This window comes from Tenrec ecaudatus, chromosome 8 (genome assembly GCF_050624435.1).
Source record: "Tenrec ecaudatus isolate mTenEca1 chromosome 8, mTenEca1.hap1, whole genome shotgun sequence".
Lineage (NCBI taxonomy): Eukaryota > Metazoa > Chordata > Mammalia > Afrosoricida > Tenrecidae > Tenrec > Tenrec ecaudatus.
The window spans coordinates 62,465,581-62,482,817 of NC_134537.1; the positions used below are offsets into that span (position 1 = coordinate 62,465,581).

Here is a 17,237-nt window from a genome sequence, read left to right on the forward strand (position 1 = left end):
AATGGCAGAGTTGAAATTTGGGCCAGGATCTATCAAAAAAGCCCATTTTCTTAGCCATTACGTCAACAAAAATGCTGGGGAAATTGACTGAATATATATTATGAAATGTACTATATGGAAGATACTGAGAAGGATATTGAAAATGTCAGTTCTTGCACAGAAAAGCTGATAATGGGAAATCTGGCCATCAAGGCAAGGAAGGGAAAATGAATCAGAGGCAAGTTCACTAACAAGACACGCAACAGAAAGCCTGCAACACGTTCTGTTAAAAAAAAAAACCATAAATAAAAAGTATTAGCAGAAGAATCCCAATTCATGGAGTTTCTAGGAACTTCTGCTCAATGTTTAATGACCCTGGGTGGTGCTATGGTTAAAGAGCTTGCTAACTAAAACAGCAGAGGTTGGAAAGCATCCAGCTTCTCCACTGGAGATAGACATGGCAGTTGGCTTTGGAACCCTACAGGGCAGTACTTCTCTGCCCTACAGAGTCTTTATGAGTTAGAATACACTAGACACCAATGGGTTGTCATAATGTTCAAGTCGTTTTTATAATTTAGTTTTATGAGAACGCTCAAGTCATTTTTATAATTTAGTTTTATGAGAATGTCAAAAAATTAGCATGCTTCCAAGCGTCTGTAGATTTTAGTAAAAAAGCCCTTTGTTTGCTATGTCGTTACTATCTTTTCCCAGTTTCTGGGCTCTCTTATTACTCTTTTAATGATGTCTTTCAATTTTATCTTTAGTAAATCCCATTCATCTGTTTTATGAGTGTTTAGCCTTCCTTATTTCTGGTAGCCCATGTACTCCCTGTGCTAAGGTTCTTAGCTTTGTCCAAATTTTCTCATTGATGATCCTGATAGTTTTGGGTTTTACCTCAAGGTCAGTGATCCACCTTGAATTTGTTCTTGTGTATGGAGTGAGGAAATGATGGTATTTCATTCTTCTGTAGGCTGACATCTAGTTTTCCAGCACCATTTGTTAAACAGGGCATCTGTTTCCCATTTGATATTTGTGGGGGCCTTTGTCAAAGATCAGTTGTATGATACTGTTTTAATTTCTGGAGATTCTTTTCTTATCCATTGGCCTAAATATCTTATCATTACACCAATACCATGCTGTTTTGATAACTATGACTATATAATAAGTTTTAAAGTCAAAAGTGCAAGCCCGTTCATTTTGTTTTTCCTCTTGAGAAGTGCCTTATTAATTCTGGGCTTCTTCACTTTCTACTTGAAGTTGGTAGTCAGATTTTTCCATTTCTTTGAAAAATAATGCTGGAATTTGTATCAGAATTGCACTGAATTTATAAAATGTCTTAGAAACGAATATCTCACTGACAAGGTGGACAAAAGACGTGCACAGAAGATTTCCAAAGGGGTAAATCCAAATGGCCAATAGCATGTGAGAAAATGTTTCTGATCATTCGTTATTCGGGAAATGCAAATCAAAATATTTATGAGCTACCACCTAACTCCCACAAAGATAGCCCAATTCAAAAATACAGAAAGCAACAAATGTTGGAAGGGGTGTGTTGTGGTAGGAATGCTAATTCACTGCTGGTGATCTTGTAGTTATGTACACTGTGGAAAGCAATTTGGTAATACAGATGGAAATCGTGCTACCATATGACTCAGCAAATTCCACTACTGGGCATATACGCCCCCCAAATAAGAAACAGTCCATGCACAATTAGACATCTGTTCTCCAATGCTCATAGCTGCATAGTTTACAATCGCAAAAAATTGGAAAGTCTAATTTCCATCAATAGATGAATGGATTAAAAAACTCTGATGTGTAAACACAATGGAATACTACATATCCCTAAAAAATAGTGATGAAACTATGAAAAACCCCATCTTGTGAAAAGAGTTGGAGGCTATTGTGCATAAAAGGTCAAGTATAACAGAAGTCCACTAAAAAAGTTCAAACAGCAAAATGGGAATAGGGGAAATGCGTACAACTCACAATTCCTGGGCTGAGGACTAAATATTCTGGCATGAAACATACCAAACCCAATGAATCATGTCATCAAAACCAGATGCAGATAGCACCTGTGTTGAAAGGCATCTTTGCCACCTCTCTCATATGACTTTAAGGCCCACAGAAGGGTGGGGGAAGAAAAATGATGGCAATGAGGGGTCAAGGCACTAACCAACCCAAGGGGAGGGTATTGTTTAAATTGCCATAGGAAACGGAGAGCAAGAGTAGACCTCATTCCAGTATGCCAATCCTTGAGGGCGATGTTCCTATTTGGAGCAGCATGTTTTCAGAGATGACAGCAGAGATAGTCTCAGTCCGGGATGTGATGCCCTCTCCCTAGATGACAGCACTACAAAGGACATCCCTGAAGATACAGTTTGGGGAGAGCCACTGGCCTGATCCACCCACAAGGAGGCAAATCAAGAGGGGAGGGCAACAGACTAGTGATGGGAGCAAAGTCATGCGGTCCCCTAAGAATCCTGATCTTAGACTTCTGACTCAGGGGGCAGCTCTTAGCACTTCCCCCATTGGAACTGGTTAGGGATTACTCACAGGGGAGTCACACTGAAAGTCCAAAGGGGTACCTGGGGGGCACTAGACCACTCCATCCTTGACTGCAGGAATTGCAATGAGGACTTTCAGAATGCTTGCCTTTCAGATACGAATGTTGAAGACTAAAAAGGGTATATGTATTGTTAGGTAAGCCGGACCCAGGATATATAACCCTGAAAGAAATGAGGACTGGACTGGTTCTCTATTTAACAGATAAAAGTTCATCTCCTCTATGTCAGTTTCTGCTCATGTTTGATCAATTGAATTGAATCTGAGAAGTATTACTGAGAAGTGAATGATGGGTAAATATGATAGTGGGGCAGGAGAAAAAAAAGAAGGAGGTACAGGAATGGGAATAGTGATACTTGAAGGGAAGGGGGAAGGTGGGAAGAAGGAGCAGGGGGGAACCAATAGCAATGATCAGCACATAACTGCACTGGGGATGAACAACAGAATCATGGGAGAAGGGACACAGTGGTCAGTGTAAGATATGAAAATAATAATTTATAATTTATCAAGGGGTCATAGGCTAGAGGGAGGGTGGAAAGAAGTGCTGACACCAAGGGCTCAAAAGAAAGTAAATGTCTAGAAAAAAATGATGGCAACATATGTACAAATATGCTGGATATAATTGATGTATGATCCTTATAAGAGCTCTAAGATATCCCAATAAAATTATCTTTTAATTAAAAAATATATGTATGTATATATGTAAATATATGTATTTGCTTATATATGTATATACATGCAAATAAAACATGGAAGCAGATGGACTTTGGACCTCTACTTAAATCTTCTCTCAGTACAAAAACAGTTTATACTGAGGCATTGCATGATACTCACCTTCCTGACACTATCACTGAAGACAAAATGGGTGCACAAGCAAATGTATTGAAGAAAGTGGATGGTGCCAGCTATAGCATCTGGGACCTTCAGAGCTTTGCAGTTAAACAAGCGGCCATCTAGCAGGGAAGCAAGAAAGCCCACATGGAGGAAGCACACCAGCCTGTGTGATCATGAAGTGTTGATGGGAAGATGTATCAGAAGTTCAAAAACAAGCAACCAAATCGGTGTAAAGGGAGCATAGATGTCGTAGAGACCCAAAACTCCCCTGCAAGATAATCGGACAGTCTCTCTCTGAAGGGTCGCATGGAAAGGATGATAGATCCAGGGTGCAGTATAGCACAGATGGACCAAATAACTACCCTATACTATTTTAATATTTCCTTCCCTTACTATTATGGTTTTTGTTTTACTTTATTAATCATGTCAGATTTGTGCAGATTCATTTGCACATTTAAGATCTTTTGATATATGAAAGCCAAGGTAGATAGCCCTTCAGAAACAGTAACAAGAGTAATGGTTCCCTGAGGAAGAGAGTGGTGGGAAGAGGGGAATAGGGAGTTGATAACGACTATATAACCCTACTCGGTGGGATATATTGGATGTGTAAGATATGGTCAAATAAATTAATAAATATCTAAAACAATAAATAAGGTTTCCTAGGGTGGTATGGTGGGGGAGGGAAGGGATAAAGGGGAGCAGACATTAAGTTATCAAAATTTAAGAAGAAAATGTTTTGAAACCGATTGTGGTAGCAATTGTACAGCAGTGCTCGATATGATTGAATTATGGATTATATCTGTAAGAGCACCCAATAAAGTGATTTAAAAATTAGCATGCATTTTCATGTCAACACTTCTTAAAATTAAATAGGTAAATCTTTTTTTTTAAATTACAAAAATCAGTGTTTCAGAACTGTCATGTGATACCAAATGCTCAAAGGCAAGAGAAAACTTAATGCTCACCACACACACTGCCAAATAGTTCAATTGTTTAACTTGTTCTTCTATTTTTACTTTAAAAGTAATGCCCGTGAAGTCTTTAGTGAAAATCAACACATTCTCAAAGCCACAGTAATTCTATTCAGCATTGTCAACATGGACATGGTAGGAAATGGCGACTTTAGCTTTAACAGTACGGCACTGCAGGTTGTAACAGGGGCACGAGGCGTGACCTTATACAACTGGGTTTTGTTAAATGACAACGAAGTTTAGATTGTTGCATATATAACCAATGAAAATCACTGAGTTCATTTAAATCAACATGTACATTTCAAAAATGACCATTTTTCAATTGCTGTACATATATTTATTAAAATAATCAGTATGATAACAAGAATTATCTTGCTCTCATTTACTTTTCTTGTTTTATGCAGGGTTTATTTTAGGAATTTTTATATGCATGCTTGCTCTTGTTGAGGAAAAGCACGAAGACTATGAGAGGTACCTTCAAGTCAGCTACAACCCATACAGATCCTGTGCACAAAAGAACAAAACACCTCACAGTTTTGTGTCATACTTACAATCATTCCCTGTCCTAAGCCCATTGTTTTGCAGCTACAATGTCAATTTGTCTTCTTGAGGGCCTTCCTCTTGTTCTCCTCCACTTTACGAAGCGTGATGTCTTTCTCCAGGGGCTGGTCTCTCCCAACACTATGTCCATAATATGCAAGGCAAATTCTTGCCGTTTTTGTCTCTACACAGATTGGTTTGTCATTTTAGCAGTTGATGGTACTTTCAATATTCTTCTCCAGCACCAAAATTGAAATACACAGATTCTTTGTCACTCTTCCTTACGCAACATCTAACTTTCACGTGTATTTAAGGCAATGAAAAATATCATGCCTTGGGTCAGAGGTGCATCTAAGCCCCCCATTTAATATTCTTGCTCCCCCCACCCCGCAGTACCCTGAAGAAGTCTTGTGCAGCAGACCTTGATCTTCTTCAGCACGTGCCTCAAGTTCTCTTTACTTTCCAGCATTCACAGTTGCATCAATATGAACACCTCAGCTTATTCACAAGTCTTGTTCCAATCTTGATGCCACATTCTTCTTCATCTATCAGCCTCTCTGATTGCTCCGTAGATAGATGGAATGAGTAGGGTGAGAGGACACAATCCTGACACACACCTCTCCTGATTTAAACCATGCACCATTCCCTTGTTTTGGTCTCACAATTGCCTCTTGATCTATGTTCTAGTTCTGGATAATTACAAAGAAGTGCTCTGAAATTCCAATTCTTTTCAAAGCTATCCACAATTTATTATGGTCCACACAGACGAATGCCTTGGAATATTCAATAAAATACAAGAAAATATCTTCTTGGTATTTTCTGCTTTCAACCTAGATCCATTTGACATCAGCAATGGTATCTATTGTTCCATGCCCTCTTCTGTATCCTGGCTGAACCTCTGGCAGTCTTTGATAACATATTGCTGTTGTTGGATAACTTTGAGAAAAATTTCATTAGCATGTGCTATCAATAAATTTTTAAAATAATTTGAGCACATTGTTGGGTCACCTATCTTTAGAATACATACAAATATGGCTCTCTTTCAATCAGTTGGCCAAGTAGATGTCTTCTAAATTTCTTGGTACAGACAAGTAAGTGCTTCCAGTGCTTCAGCAACTTGTTGAAACATTTCAGTTGGTAGTCCATCAATTCCTGGAGCCTTGTTTTTTAACTAATGCTTTCAGTGCAGCTTGAAAGTCTTCCTTCAGCACCACTGATTCTTGTTCATATGCTGCCTCCTGCAATGGAAGAATGCCGACTAGTTCTTTTTGGTACAGTGACTGTATTCTTTCTAACTCCTTTTGATACTGTCTGCATTGTTCAATATTTTGCCCATAGAATCTTTCATTATTGCAACCCTAGGCTTGCATTTTTTTCTTTAGGTCTTTCAGTTTCCAATATCCTGAACGTGTTTTTCCCTTTTGATTTTCTAATTCCAGGTGTTTGCACATATATTACTTTGTTTCCGGAGCTGCCCTTTGCAACTTTATATTCAACTCTTTGACTTCATCATTTATTCCATTTAGGTTTGAGACTTTCTTTTGATATCCATTTTGATCTTTTCTTTCTTTCTAATGACCTTTTACTTTCTGCCATGAATGATCCTCTTGAATTCAGGTGAGATAGGCTGAGGGCCGTCTTTTGGCTCTTAGGGACTTGTTTGGGTTTTCTTTAGCTTCAGCCCAAACTTACATATGAGCAATTGATGGTCTGTTCCATGGTCAGTCCCTGGCCTGGTTTTAGCCATTGGTATTGAGTTTCTCCTTCATCTCTTCGCACGTATGTCATTCATTTCATTTCTATGTATTCTACATTGAGAAATCTATGTGTACTTCCTCTTTTGTAGTCACCTTATATTCTTAAAAAAAGTCTATTCTATGAACAAGTACTACATCTTGCAAAATTCTCATCATACTGTTCCTTCCTCGGCTTCCAACTTTTGCATTCCCATAACCAATAATTATCCACACATTTTGATTACATGCTTTAGCAAAATGGGACTGAAGATGCTGGTGGAATTCTTTAATTTCTCCATCACTTTCTGTGCTGGCTGGTGCATAAATTTGAGTGATGGTTGCATTTTACTGGATTTCTTTGATAGATATAATCCTGTCACAGTCAGCATTGTACTTCAAGGCAGCCATTGGCATGTCTTTTTTGACAAAGAATGCAATGCCATTCCTCTTGACTGTCACTCCCAGCAGAGTAAACCATGTTTTTCTGGTTCAAAATGGTCAATACCAGTCCAGTTCAGATCACTAACAACTAAGAAATAGATCCTTATGCGTTCCATTTCATTTTTTTATGACTTGAAATATTTCTACATGCATACTTCATAAGACTTTCCACCCACTGGCCTGTGATCTTCCTGCATTCAGCATCATTGCATGTCTGTGTGAGTCTGGAGAGGAATTTATATATTGGCATAGGAAATATGGGCAAATAGCACACTTTTGGACTGAAACTGAACTGGGCTGAGACATTTTCTTAAAGTACAGTTACTCTTTGATATAAAGTTTTCTCTTATACACGAGTATTTATGAATTTGTTTCTCTAGTCAACCCAGACGAACACAGCTACTAGCCTCAAGGTCAGTGGCTTGCTCTCACCAACAAGCCACCCACAAAAGAAACAGTAGTCAGTTTGCTTCTATAAAGATGTATAGCATTGGAAACTACTGAGATCAGTTCTAGTCTATCATGTAGATTTAGGAATGTATTTACCAAGAGTTTAATACCTCACAATTGTCTATCACTTCTCAATTCATACCAGGCCTCAATCTGTTCAACCCCGTCCCCCGTTTTTTTAATGATTCTCCCCCTGGTCCGCATCCCCCTCCCCCCAGACATTTTCTTTCATCATCCCTTTTCTTCTATGATTTTGATTCTGCTCTCCTTGCTTCAAGGTTATTATTGTATTTCCCCATTTTACAGATTATAAACCCTACTTTAGATAGGGATTTGTAAACACATGGCTCATAATGGCAGGCAATATTCAGGGCTACTGATTCTCAAAGCCCATGTTACTTCAATTTACGGTCCAGTTTTGTTTTCACTTGCAAGTGCATTTATCTGTAATGTATAATGTTTTAAAATTTCCCTTAAGAGTTTTAAAACAACTTAGTTGTTTTGGAATGATAAACGGTGTAAAGTAATTTAGAATATTTCAAAACAAATGCAACCTGAGAATTCTACCTTTGAATCACTATCATCACCCAACATGGGCCTAGGGTACATTTAAGTCAAATCTAAAATAATAAATACAAAGGTGCCTCAAAATATAGGGGGAGAGGAGAAAAAAGAGGAGCTAATATCAAGGGCTCAATAGAAAATAAAGGTCTCGAAAAGAAAGATGGCAATATATGTACAAATAAGCCTGAAACAATTGATGTTTGGGTTGTAATAAGAGTTATAAGAGCTCCCAATAAAATGATCTTTTAATAAAAAAAAAATTCCACTCTTTTCATGCCTTTTTCCACAAAATTGTTGTTGTCTTCTTCTATATTATTAAAAGCAATATTCCTCATTTCTATGAGGAGAGATGCTAACGCTTTCTACCATGAGTAAACAGGCAAATAGAAATGCTCTGATACAGCCAGAAAGAAAAGCAGCGATACTCTGACACCACTCCTCCCAACTCCAGCCTTCTTAAATGGTTCTCCATTGAATTTCATAAGCCTTGATATGGATGAAAACATTAGTAGTAAGGACGAGGCTTAAAAGGAAATTGTTACTGACAGCAGAACATAACCAAATTTGAAACAAGTCCATAATGGAAAATGTTCGTTGTTTGGTCATAACAACTTTTCATTATAAAGAATATTCTCAATATACTTTTCCTATAGGCAACCAGCTCTGACATAATTTTATGAATATTTACTCAGTATAATGATAATCATCAGAAGAGGATTTTGCTTCTATATATTTCAGAAAGTAGATTCATTATTCACCAAAAAAAGCATACATAGTTCTGCTCTAAGCAAAGTAAAAGGGAAATTGTCCAACAAAATCTTCCTACAAAACTCAGTTTAGCCAAGGGTTCATATGATCTCAACTCTAAAAATTATTTAAATAGTTTATTTAGAGAAACTAGGAAACAGTGATAAATACTCCAGATAATAGAAGACATCTAATATGTTACCCATTAGAACTTCAATTTTATAGTTAATGCACAAGAAGGTCCTTGGTTGCTCTATGTCTAAATAATCTTTAAAAACCACTTTTATTATATTTTTAGTCCTTTGACAGACAGATTCAATAGATATTGAAATGGAAAAACATGGAAGTATAGGTAAACAAAAAGAATATATTATAAAGTTTCTCTACCATCCAATTGCCACCCCCCAATTTACTAGTAAATCTTTCATAGAGCTAAGTTCAGGAATCTAGGTTCTTAACTTACCTGAAATTATTGCAGCCAAGGACTACACCAACTATGTTCTTTCCTATATCATGCACATCCCCTTTAACAGTGGCCAACACAATGGTGCCTTGGTAAGGATCCTGAGGAGAAAGGGAAACAGTCAAGCACTAATTGCTGTTATCACTTATCACGATAGAGCAGATATTACCTAGTCCTCTAATGTCTTATAGTGACACAGAAAGCAGTTTTACACAAGTGAAATCATTTTAAAGATACACACAGTGGGAGCAGCAGGTGGGGCCGCACGACTGCAGGCGCGGGAGCGGGGCGCCGGGAGGCCGCGGGGGCTGGCTTGAGCCCCCGCAGAGCACCTTGCAGCCGGCGCCTGCGCCCTGGCCTCCTCACGCCGTGCCCCGGGCGCCTTCCCGACGCGCCGCCCCGGCTCAACCCCGAACCCGTAGACGACCCGTTACCAGCTGCGATGTCGCCGCGCGTCCCGGAGAACCTGACCCACGGGACATCCAGGCCCGCGGTCATCCAAACACAACTGTGGAACTTGTCCATGTCACAGAAGAAGTTTTGATTCTGCTCTATGAAACTATGGATGCATTAGGAGGATTTAGCAAACAGTTGGGCTTCTAGCAAGAAACACTTCTGTGCCCCAGGAAGACTTTGAGATCTTCTTGAATGTTCTCAGAGAAGAGCAGATTCCTGAGGAAAACCTAATAATCCATGTCATCAAACAAGACAATTGTCCAAAGAATTTTACAAAGTTTCCAGGAACCCTTCCTATAACTCAGACATTTTGAGAGTACCTGCATGGACGGCCACAGGCCTCACCTTCCCTGTGGAATCAGAATCACCAGCAGGAAGAGTTCCTTCTGTGTTCCTCTACAGCATCTCTTCTTCTCAGAGAAGACAGTTTCCCTCCCCCATCTCATCTTTCTCAGTCTCCCCTCCTCTCTGTGTGGTATCCCTAGATCATTAAATTGTTCAACTAAACAAAACAAAACCAAACAAACAAAAAAGATACACACAGAACTTAGGTCACAGGCTGTCTAAGCAGAAAACCATAAATCCAACTAGTTCAAAGGAAGCCTACATTGTTGGTTATTTCAGGGGACTAAAGTTTTAAACTAAGATCATGAACTCAATCACATCACTGAACAATTTGTGTATCAACACAAAACAGTCTTATAACTTAAAATAAAATCCTTCACTGTCCAAACCTGATTGTTTAATGTTAGAAGTAAAGGAACAGGAAAAGAGGCAGAGTGGGAACTTAACCAAATATGTCCAATCAGAATTGAAAAAACAAAGTAACAACCCAGTGCAGAAGAATATTCAATTATTTCCTATTTCTTTACCATTGCTATAATATGCATTGACAGCATCAACCAGAAAAAAAGAAAAAGAAGCAAAAAGGCACGTAAGAGAATCGGGATGTTTATGAATACAACCTATGTCTGTTTCTGCCATTCACAAACTCCAATCAATTTAAAACTTCAGGATACTAAGGATCAGAACCGACTGAACTGCACAGAGAACTAAACATATTAAAGATAGAACAAACAAAAAAAGCTTTAGTGATTTACTACAGTGGAGCAGCCAACAAGAACTAACCTGAATCTAGAAGTGATGACAAAGACATTAGCAGTATACCAAGAATATTTAGTAAAGGCTTTTCCCAAAACCGGCATTATCCAATTTCATCAAGTGCAGAGACTAAGTCCTGTTCATAAGACCTGACAGAGTAAGAACTTTGTAAAAGGTCGGTGGATGAGTAAATAGAGAAATGAATGTGCTGCTTTTGTCTTGAAAACATGGGCCTTGGTTAAAAAATTATGTTTATTTCGAGAATTTAATAAAACCACATGAATAGGAAAATCCTGGATTATCCCAATACTTGATAAAATAAAGAACCAATGTCTACTCATTTCTCTATTTTATCTTCAGGGAAACCCAAATACTTAACATTCCCTACCCTCCCACTCCCCTACCACAGGCATCTGCACCAACTCCTTAAAGAGCCCTCAATAGCGATAGTGCCCAGCTACTGAGAGTTATAGCGTCCGGGGACTTAAAAGGCTTGAAAGTAAACAAGTGGCCATCTAACCCAGAAGCAACAAAGCCCACATGGAAGCAGCACACCAACATGTGTGATCATGAAGGGCAGAGGGGACCAGGTTTCAAACAACAAAGGCAGGGGGGAAAAATCACATCACCGTGAATGAGGTGGAGTGCGTGATGGGGCCCCAATGCCCATCTGTAGACAGCTGGACATCCCTTCCAGAGGGGTAGTGGGGAGGAGATGAGTCACTCAGGGTTCAGTGTAGCAACAATGAAACTCAAAACCTTCCTCTAGTTCTTGAACGCTTACCCCCCGCCCCCAATTATCATGATCCCAATTCTGCCTTGTGGACCTGGTAGACCAGAGGATGCACAGCGGTGCCATAGGGATCTGGAAACACAGGGAATCTAGGACGGATGAACCCTTCCGGACCAGCGGTGAGAGTGGCGACACCGTGAGGGAAGGGGGTGTAGGAAGGGAGAACCGATCTCGGGGATCTATGTGTAACCTCCCTCTGGGGGATGGGAAATGGGAAGGTGGGTGAGGGGAGACGCTGGGCAGTGTAAGATAAGATAAAGTAATAATTTACAAACTATTAAGGGTTCAGGGGGGAGGGGGGAGCGGGGAGGGAGGGGAAGGGAAAAAAAGGAAAACCAGCTGATTCCAGGAACCCAAGTGGAAGGTGAATTTTGAGAATGATGAGGGCCCCTAATAAAATGTAAAAGAAGAAAAGAGAAAAAAATGATTAGGCCAAAGACTGTACAGATGTGCTTTATACAATTGATGTATGTATATGTATGAACTGTGAAAAGAATTGTATCAGCCCCAATAAATTGTTAAAAAAAAAATTATGTTAAAAGAAATATACTATCTATATGGATGTGCTTTATACAATTGATGTATGTATATGTATGGATTGTAATAAGAGTTGTATGAGTCCCTAATAAAATGTAAAAAAAGAAAAAAAAAAGAGAATGATGAGGGCAACAAATGTATAAGGGTGCTTTACTCAACTGATGTATGTATGGGTTGTGACAAGAGTTGTATGAGCCCCAATGAAAAGATTTATTTTTTAAAAAAAGACCCCTCAACAACTTGCCGCCTCTCCTATTGTCCCAGTGAGCACTCTGGTTTCTTCCCTGTCTTTTTCCATGAAAGGAATCAAGTGGCCAACAGCCTTCTTCATGACCCGAGCCGACTTGATGACCTAGGGATACAAAGAGTTAGCTAACTTTAGCAAATGACCTCCTCCTTAGTCTGGAGGCTAAAATAAAAAATCCTCATAACTGGATTAATAAGCAACACCATTTGCTAAAACAAAACAAAAAACGGAAGTTGTCAAGGATTTTGTTTTACTTGGAACCATATCCACTGCCTTAAAAAACAGCACTCAGGAATCAAACGATGTATTGCAATGAACAAAGATGTCTTACAAAAGACCCTTTTAAGTATTAAAAAGCAATATGCCACTTTGCAGACTAAGGGGCACTGATCCACTCGAACGTATTTTCAATTGTTTATATCCATGGGGATGCTGGACAACGAATAGAGAAGGCAGGGGAAGAATTGACGAATTTGAATATTTCATGAATACTGAATATACTATGGATGGCCATAAGTACAAACAAATCTATCTCAGAAGTACAGCCAGAACATTTACAAATGAAGGTGACAAGACTTTTCCACACATACTCTGGACCTGTCACCAGGAGGGACCACTCCCTGGAAAGGATATCGTGCTTAAAGAAATAGGCGTCAGTGAAAACAAGGAAGCTCTTCAATTTCATAAATTGGCACGGTTGCTGCAACAGTGGGATCAAACATTGTAAAGATTGTGAACATGGCACAGAATTAGGGGAGTGTTTGGGCCACTATGTGTTGGAGATAATTTGCTGTCACTTGTGAGATTTTAGCAGAAATTAAGAATGTGCATGATTGATATAGTGGTGTCTTCTTGAGAGTGAAAAATATAAAGAATAAGCTCCTTGTGAGGAGAGCCAATGAAGGACGTACAATGAAAAACTACACTAGAAATTTAAAATGTGCATTTTCTTCCCTACAAATTCTAGCACATCATTTCCCCTCTGCCTAGAATTTCTTTAAACATTCCAAGTTAGTTAGATCCTCCAACATTCCTAGCCTCCTTTTGAAAATTCCCAGAGTGTGGGTCACAATTAAGCATTATGCACAAGCAAAACCAAAACTCTTTAGCTCTTTGTATTCCTCTCCAAGCTCCATGTTCAATAAATATTTGTTAACTAATACAATTTGTAGCTGTTGTAAATCAAAGTAAGTTTCTGAGTTTTATTTGAATTATTTAATGGACCACTACTAGAAACAAAGTTGATAAACACTAACTGGTCATATATTAATTATATTTGCCTTAGGCTTAATTTTGGTTTGCTGGATAAGAGATACAGGCATTGAGAGTAAGAGGCAGTACAGAAGAGTAGAACAGGAAGATTAGGATGCTAAGCACGTCCAGATGTAATTTTAGATATTATTCATACTTTTCAATACATTTGGAGAATCTCCAACTCTCCATACCTTTGAACTCCTGTTCAAATTAAATCCCAAGAGATGTACACTCAAGCATTCTGTACATTACAAGATACCAAAAAAGATCCAATTGTGAAACTTTTTTCCCATCTTGGGCCCACCTGTGGTAGAAACATTTTCCCAGCTCCAAAAAGATCACCAACAATTTTCATGGCATTCATTAGGGGTCCTTCAATTATATACAGTGGTCGAGAATATTTTTCCTGGTTTAACCTGGCTTCCTCAGTATCTTCAATAATATGTTTCTCAATGCCCTATAAAAATAATAAATGAATAAATAAAAATCACATTAAAAATTCCCTTTTACATCCAAATAGCCCACAAGGAAGAATTATAAAATGTTAAATGTAGAGGTTAAATTTCTGTCTTCTATATCTAATCCAGGCACTTTATTATGCTTTCCTCCTCTGATTCCCTTAATGAAAATATAACAATAGTCTTACACACATACTTGGAGATTAAATGAAATAACCCCCATATAGGGTACTTAGTTGTCTTTTCTGTGTAACATATAAAAGTGTACAAAGAAGTACTCATAAATAAAATTCAAATTCATAATAAAACACATATACTAGTCGAGTGGTTTAATAGATTCTATATTAATACCATATATACTTGAGTATGAATGAGTTGACTGAAATATCAGCTGAGGTACCTAACTTTACAAAAACTGCATTAAAATGTGTTGAAAAACTTGGCTTATACACGAGTATATATACAGTAACTATCTCCTATGAAGTCCAAGTTTTTTCACTGTAATGGTAAAGGGATGAAGAAACAACAGTAAGCAAAAGCCTTGGTTGAAAGCAGAAACCCATGAAGTCCTCCACTATAAGTGTCCAACCTTCACTAATTAAGTCACGCTCCCCTTTTGGAAGTGGCTGACTAGTTTTACAACCTGAAATAAGTGAACTGCACAAGACTTCGAGAATCAAAAAGAAATCTATTACTTTGTTAGCTAGACTCACAAATAAGGAAACTGAAGATGAGATCATTTATCTTTCCTAAAATTCTAGTCATCAGAAGATCCAGAATTTACTTGCTGACTGACAACTCATTGGTCTAAAGCAGGGCTTCTCAGTCTCAGTGTCATCAATATTTGGGGCTGGGTAATTCTTCATTGCTAGGGCTCTCTACTACGCATTACAAGGTATTTAGCAACAATGCCAACCACTAATATTAACAGCACCACCAAACACTTTTAACAATGAGAAATATCTGCAAATATTACTAGGTTACTTTAGGGGTCAAAATCACTGTGATGAGACCACTGGTTTGGCCTCCTCCTCCAGCACTAACATGAAGCATGCATGACGTGTCCCAGCAACAATATTTTATGCTCAGTGTTTCCACAACTCACCTTGACAAGGGCGTACTCAAGGCGCTCCTCAATGGGGCCATTTCTCCACTCATCTGTCTGAATCACTTTCTTTCCTCCTGTTCCATGAGTCTGAATCAAAATGAGAAAACAAAGAAGGGAGCTTAACTATGGGGGGAGGTCAGCCTCTCACAGCCACCCTCCCAGTTGCCAGAGGGCAGCAAGGCCCCACTCCCTGCTGTTAAAGACAATGGATGCCTGCAGACATTTATTTGGTTCCAGTAGGTGGGGTTTACACCCTGCTGATAATGGTTCCTGTGGAGATCTAGGGAATAGGTCAAAGTTAAGCCTTCATCCTAAACCTAGGATATGCCCATCTTGTCACTTGTATAACCCCAATCCCTCCCCTTCCTATTGCGTGTATGTCCCTAGACCACCCCTCTCTCATTACTGTATTACCCATAGGACAGCCCCTTCCAGTGACGTAGGTCCTCACCTGTAATTAGGGGGCTTGCATGTCCCCAGAAAATATAAAAGGCCTGGGCTAGCATTACATCTCTCTCTCTCTCCCTCCACGTGGATCATCTAGCAGGGCCGAGGTGAGCATGCTACCATGAAACGTGTCTGACTCCAATTATTTCAATACTTCACTTCTATCTCTCTCATGCTCTCTATAACTTTACTATGATCTTTACTTATTATCGCTGTACAGTTGTGCCTACCGGACCCATAATGATGTGTTAGGGGCTGGCTTCCCCTGACACTTAACTAAACTATTGGGCAGCAAAAATTGTGTCTTACTCTTTTCTTAGGTTTTCAGTCACTAAGAAAAGAGCTTAGCATGAATTAAGATCTCAAAAATTGTTTGAGAAAGGAGAGAAAAAGAGAAATCTTTTAGAATTTAAACACTTATTAGAAAGGCAGATGAGATTTCCTTTCTTTTTCCTTTCCTAAAAGATAAGGATAGGACAAAATATTTCCAGGGCAATAGAACAAAAAAGATGAGCTTTTAAAGCTCTCAACTGGGATTACCATTATTCACAAAAGTGTAGGGGGGGGGGCTATAACAGAGCTAAGTGAGACATGATGCTAGAGGGGGACACATTGATTCTAGAGGGGAGCACATTAAGGATTCTAGAGGGGGCACATTAAGGATTCTAGAGGGGGGCACATTAAGGATTCTAGAGGGGGGCACATTAAGAGGTTTAAGACTCAAGTCTATGCTCTTGAAGACTTTGTGGGAAATAACCAAAGAAAGGTAAACACTGAGAATGACATTGTGTCAAAGGTTGAATGAGTATTTGATATAAACTAGAGAATTTTGAAGAAAGCGTGGTCACTAGAACCTGGGGTTTGATGAGTAGCTTTGAGGAGCTGGCTCTTGATAAGGGGCAGATTGAGCAATGGGACCAAAGTGGCAATGATCATAGTACCTGTATGAAGTAAACAGAATTGTGTTATCTGTTTCTCGATCTCAACTGTTGGCAACAGCTGCCCAAACCAGAAACCCAGGTATCAATTCTGAATCTCCAGTTATTCCTCAAATTCAATATAATCACCTAATCCTAATGATTATACTACTTCAATATTTCTTCAATATTCCCACTTCTATGCTCATAGTCAAGCAACTGACAAGTCTCTATAGTACAAAATCACTCTGGTTTCCAATACAACTCAGAGGGGATTTTCTAATATGCAAAATCCGACTATCATTCTTCTGTAAAAGTCCTCTCATTACATAGTACCAACCCTTAACATGCCACACTTGGTCCTGGTCTTCATCTTTTTTTGAGTCCCTACGGCTTCATCTTTTTTTTGAGTCCTAACAAGTATCAGCCAACGTGAACAGTTTGGATACTCCTCATCTTCAACACCTTACTTCTGGGCCTTTATTTTCTGAGCACCTCGTACAATTCCAGGCATTAGCTAGATGAAAATATGCCTTATTTAATAATAAATACCAGTTCTGTACCCGAACCACAGGCCTAAACCATTTAAACTTTCATGTGTCACCCGAGCCAGGATGTTTCTCCTGACCACC

At 38.9% G+C, this 17,237-nt stretch overlaps 1 protein-coding gene across 4 annotated transcripts in view; it reads right to left on the bottom strand.

The window, feature by feature from the left end:
- The window catches only part of MTR (5-methyltetrahydrofolate-homocysteine methyltransferase), a 190,293-nt gene that overhangs the window by 34,016 nt on the left and 139,040 nt on the right, over positions 1–17,237 (bottom strand). For all 4 annotated transcript variants that reach the window (XM_075556395.1, XM_075556396.1, XM_075556397.1 and 1 more), the window contains exons 19-22: positions 15,239–15,328; positions 13,980–14,132; positions 12,419–12,526; positions 9,288–9,388 (exon numbers count right to left, since the gene is read on the bottom strand). In XM_075556395.1, coding sequence (XP_075412510.1) covers positions 9,288–9,388; positions 12,419–12,526; positions 13,980–14,132; positions 15,239–15,328 — 452 coding nt within the window. The remainder of the gene's footprint in view (positions 1–9,287; positions 9,389–12,418; positions 12,527–13,979; positions 14,133–15,238; positions 15,329–17,237) is intronic.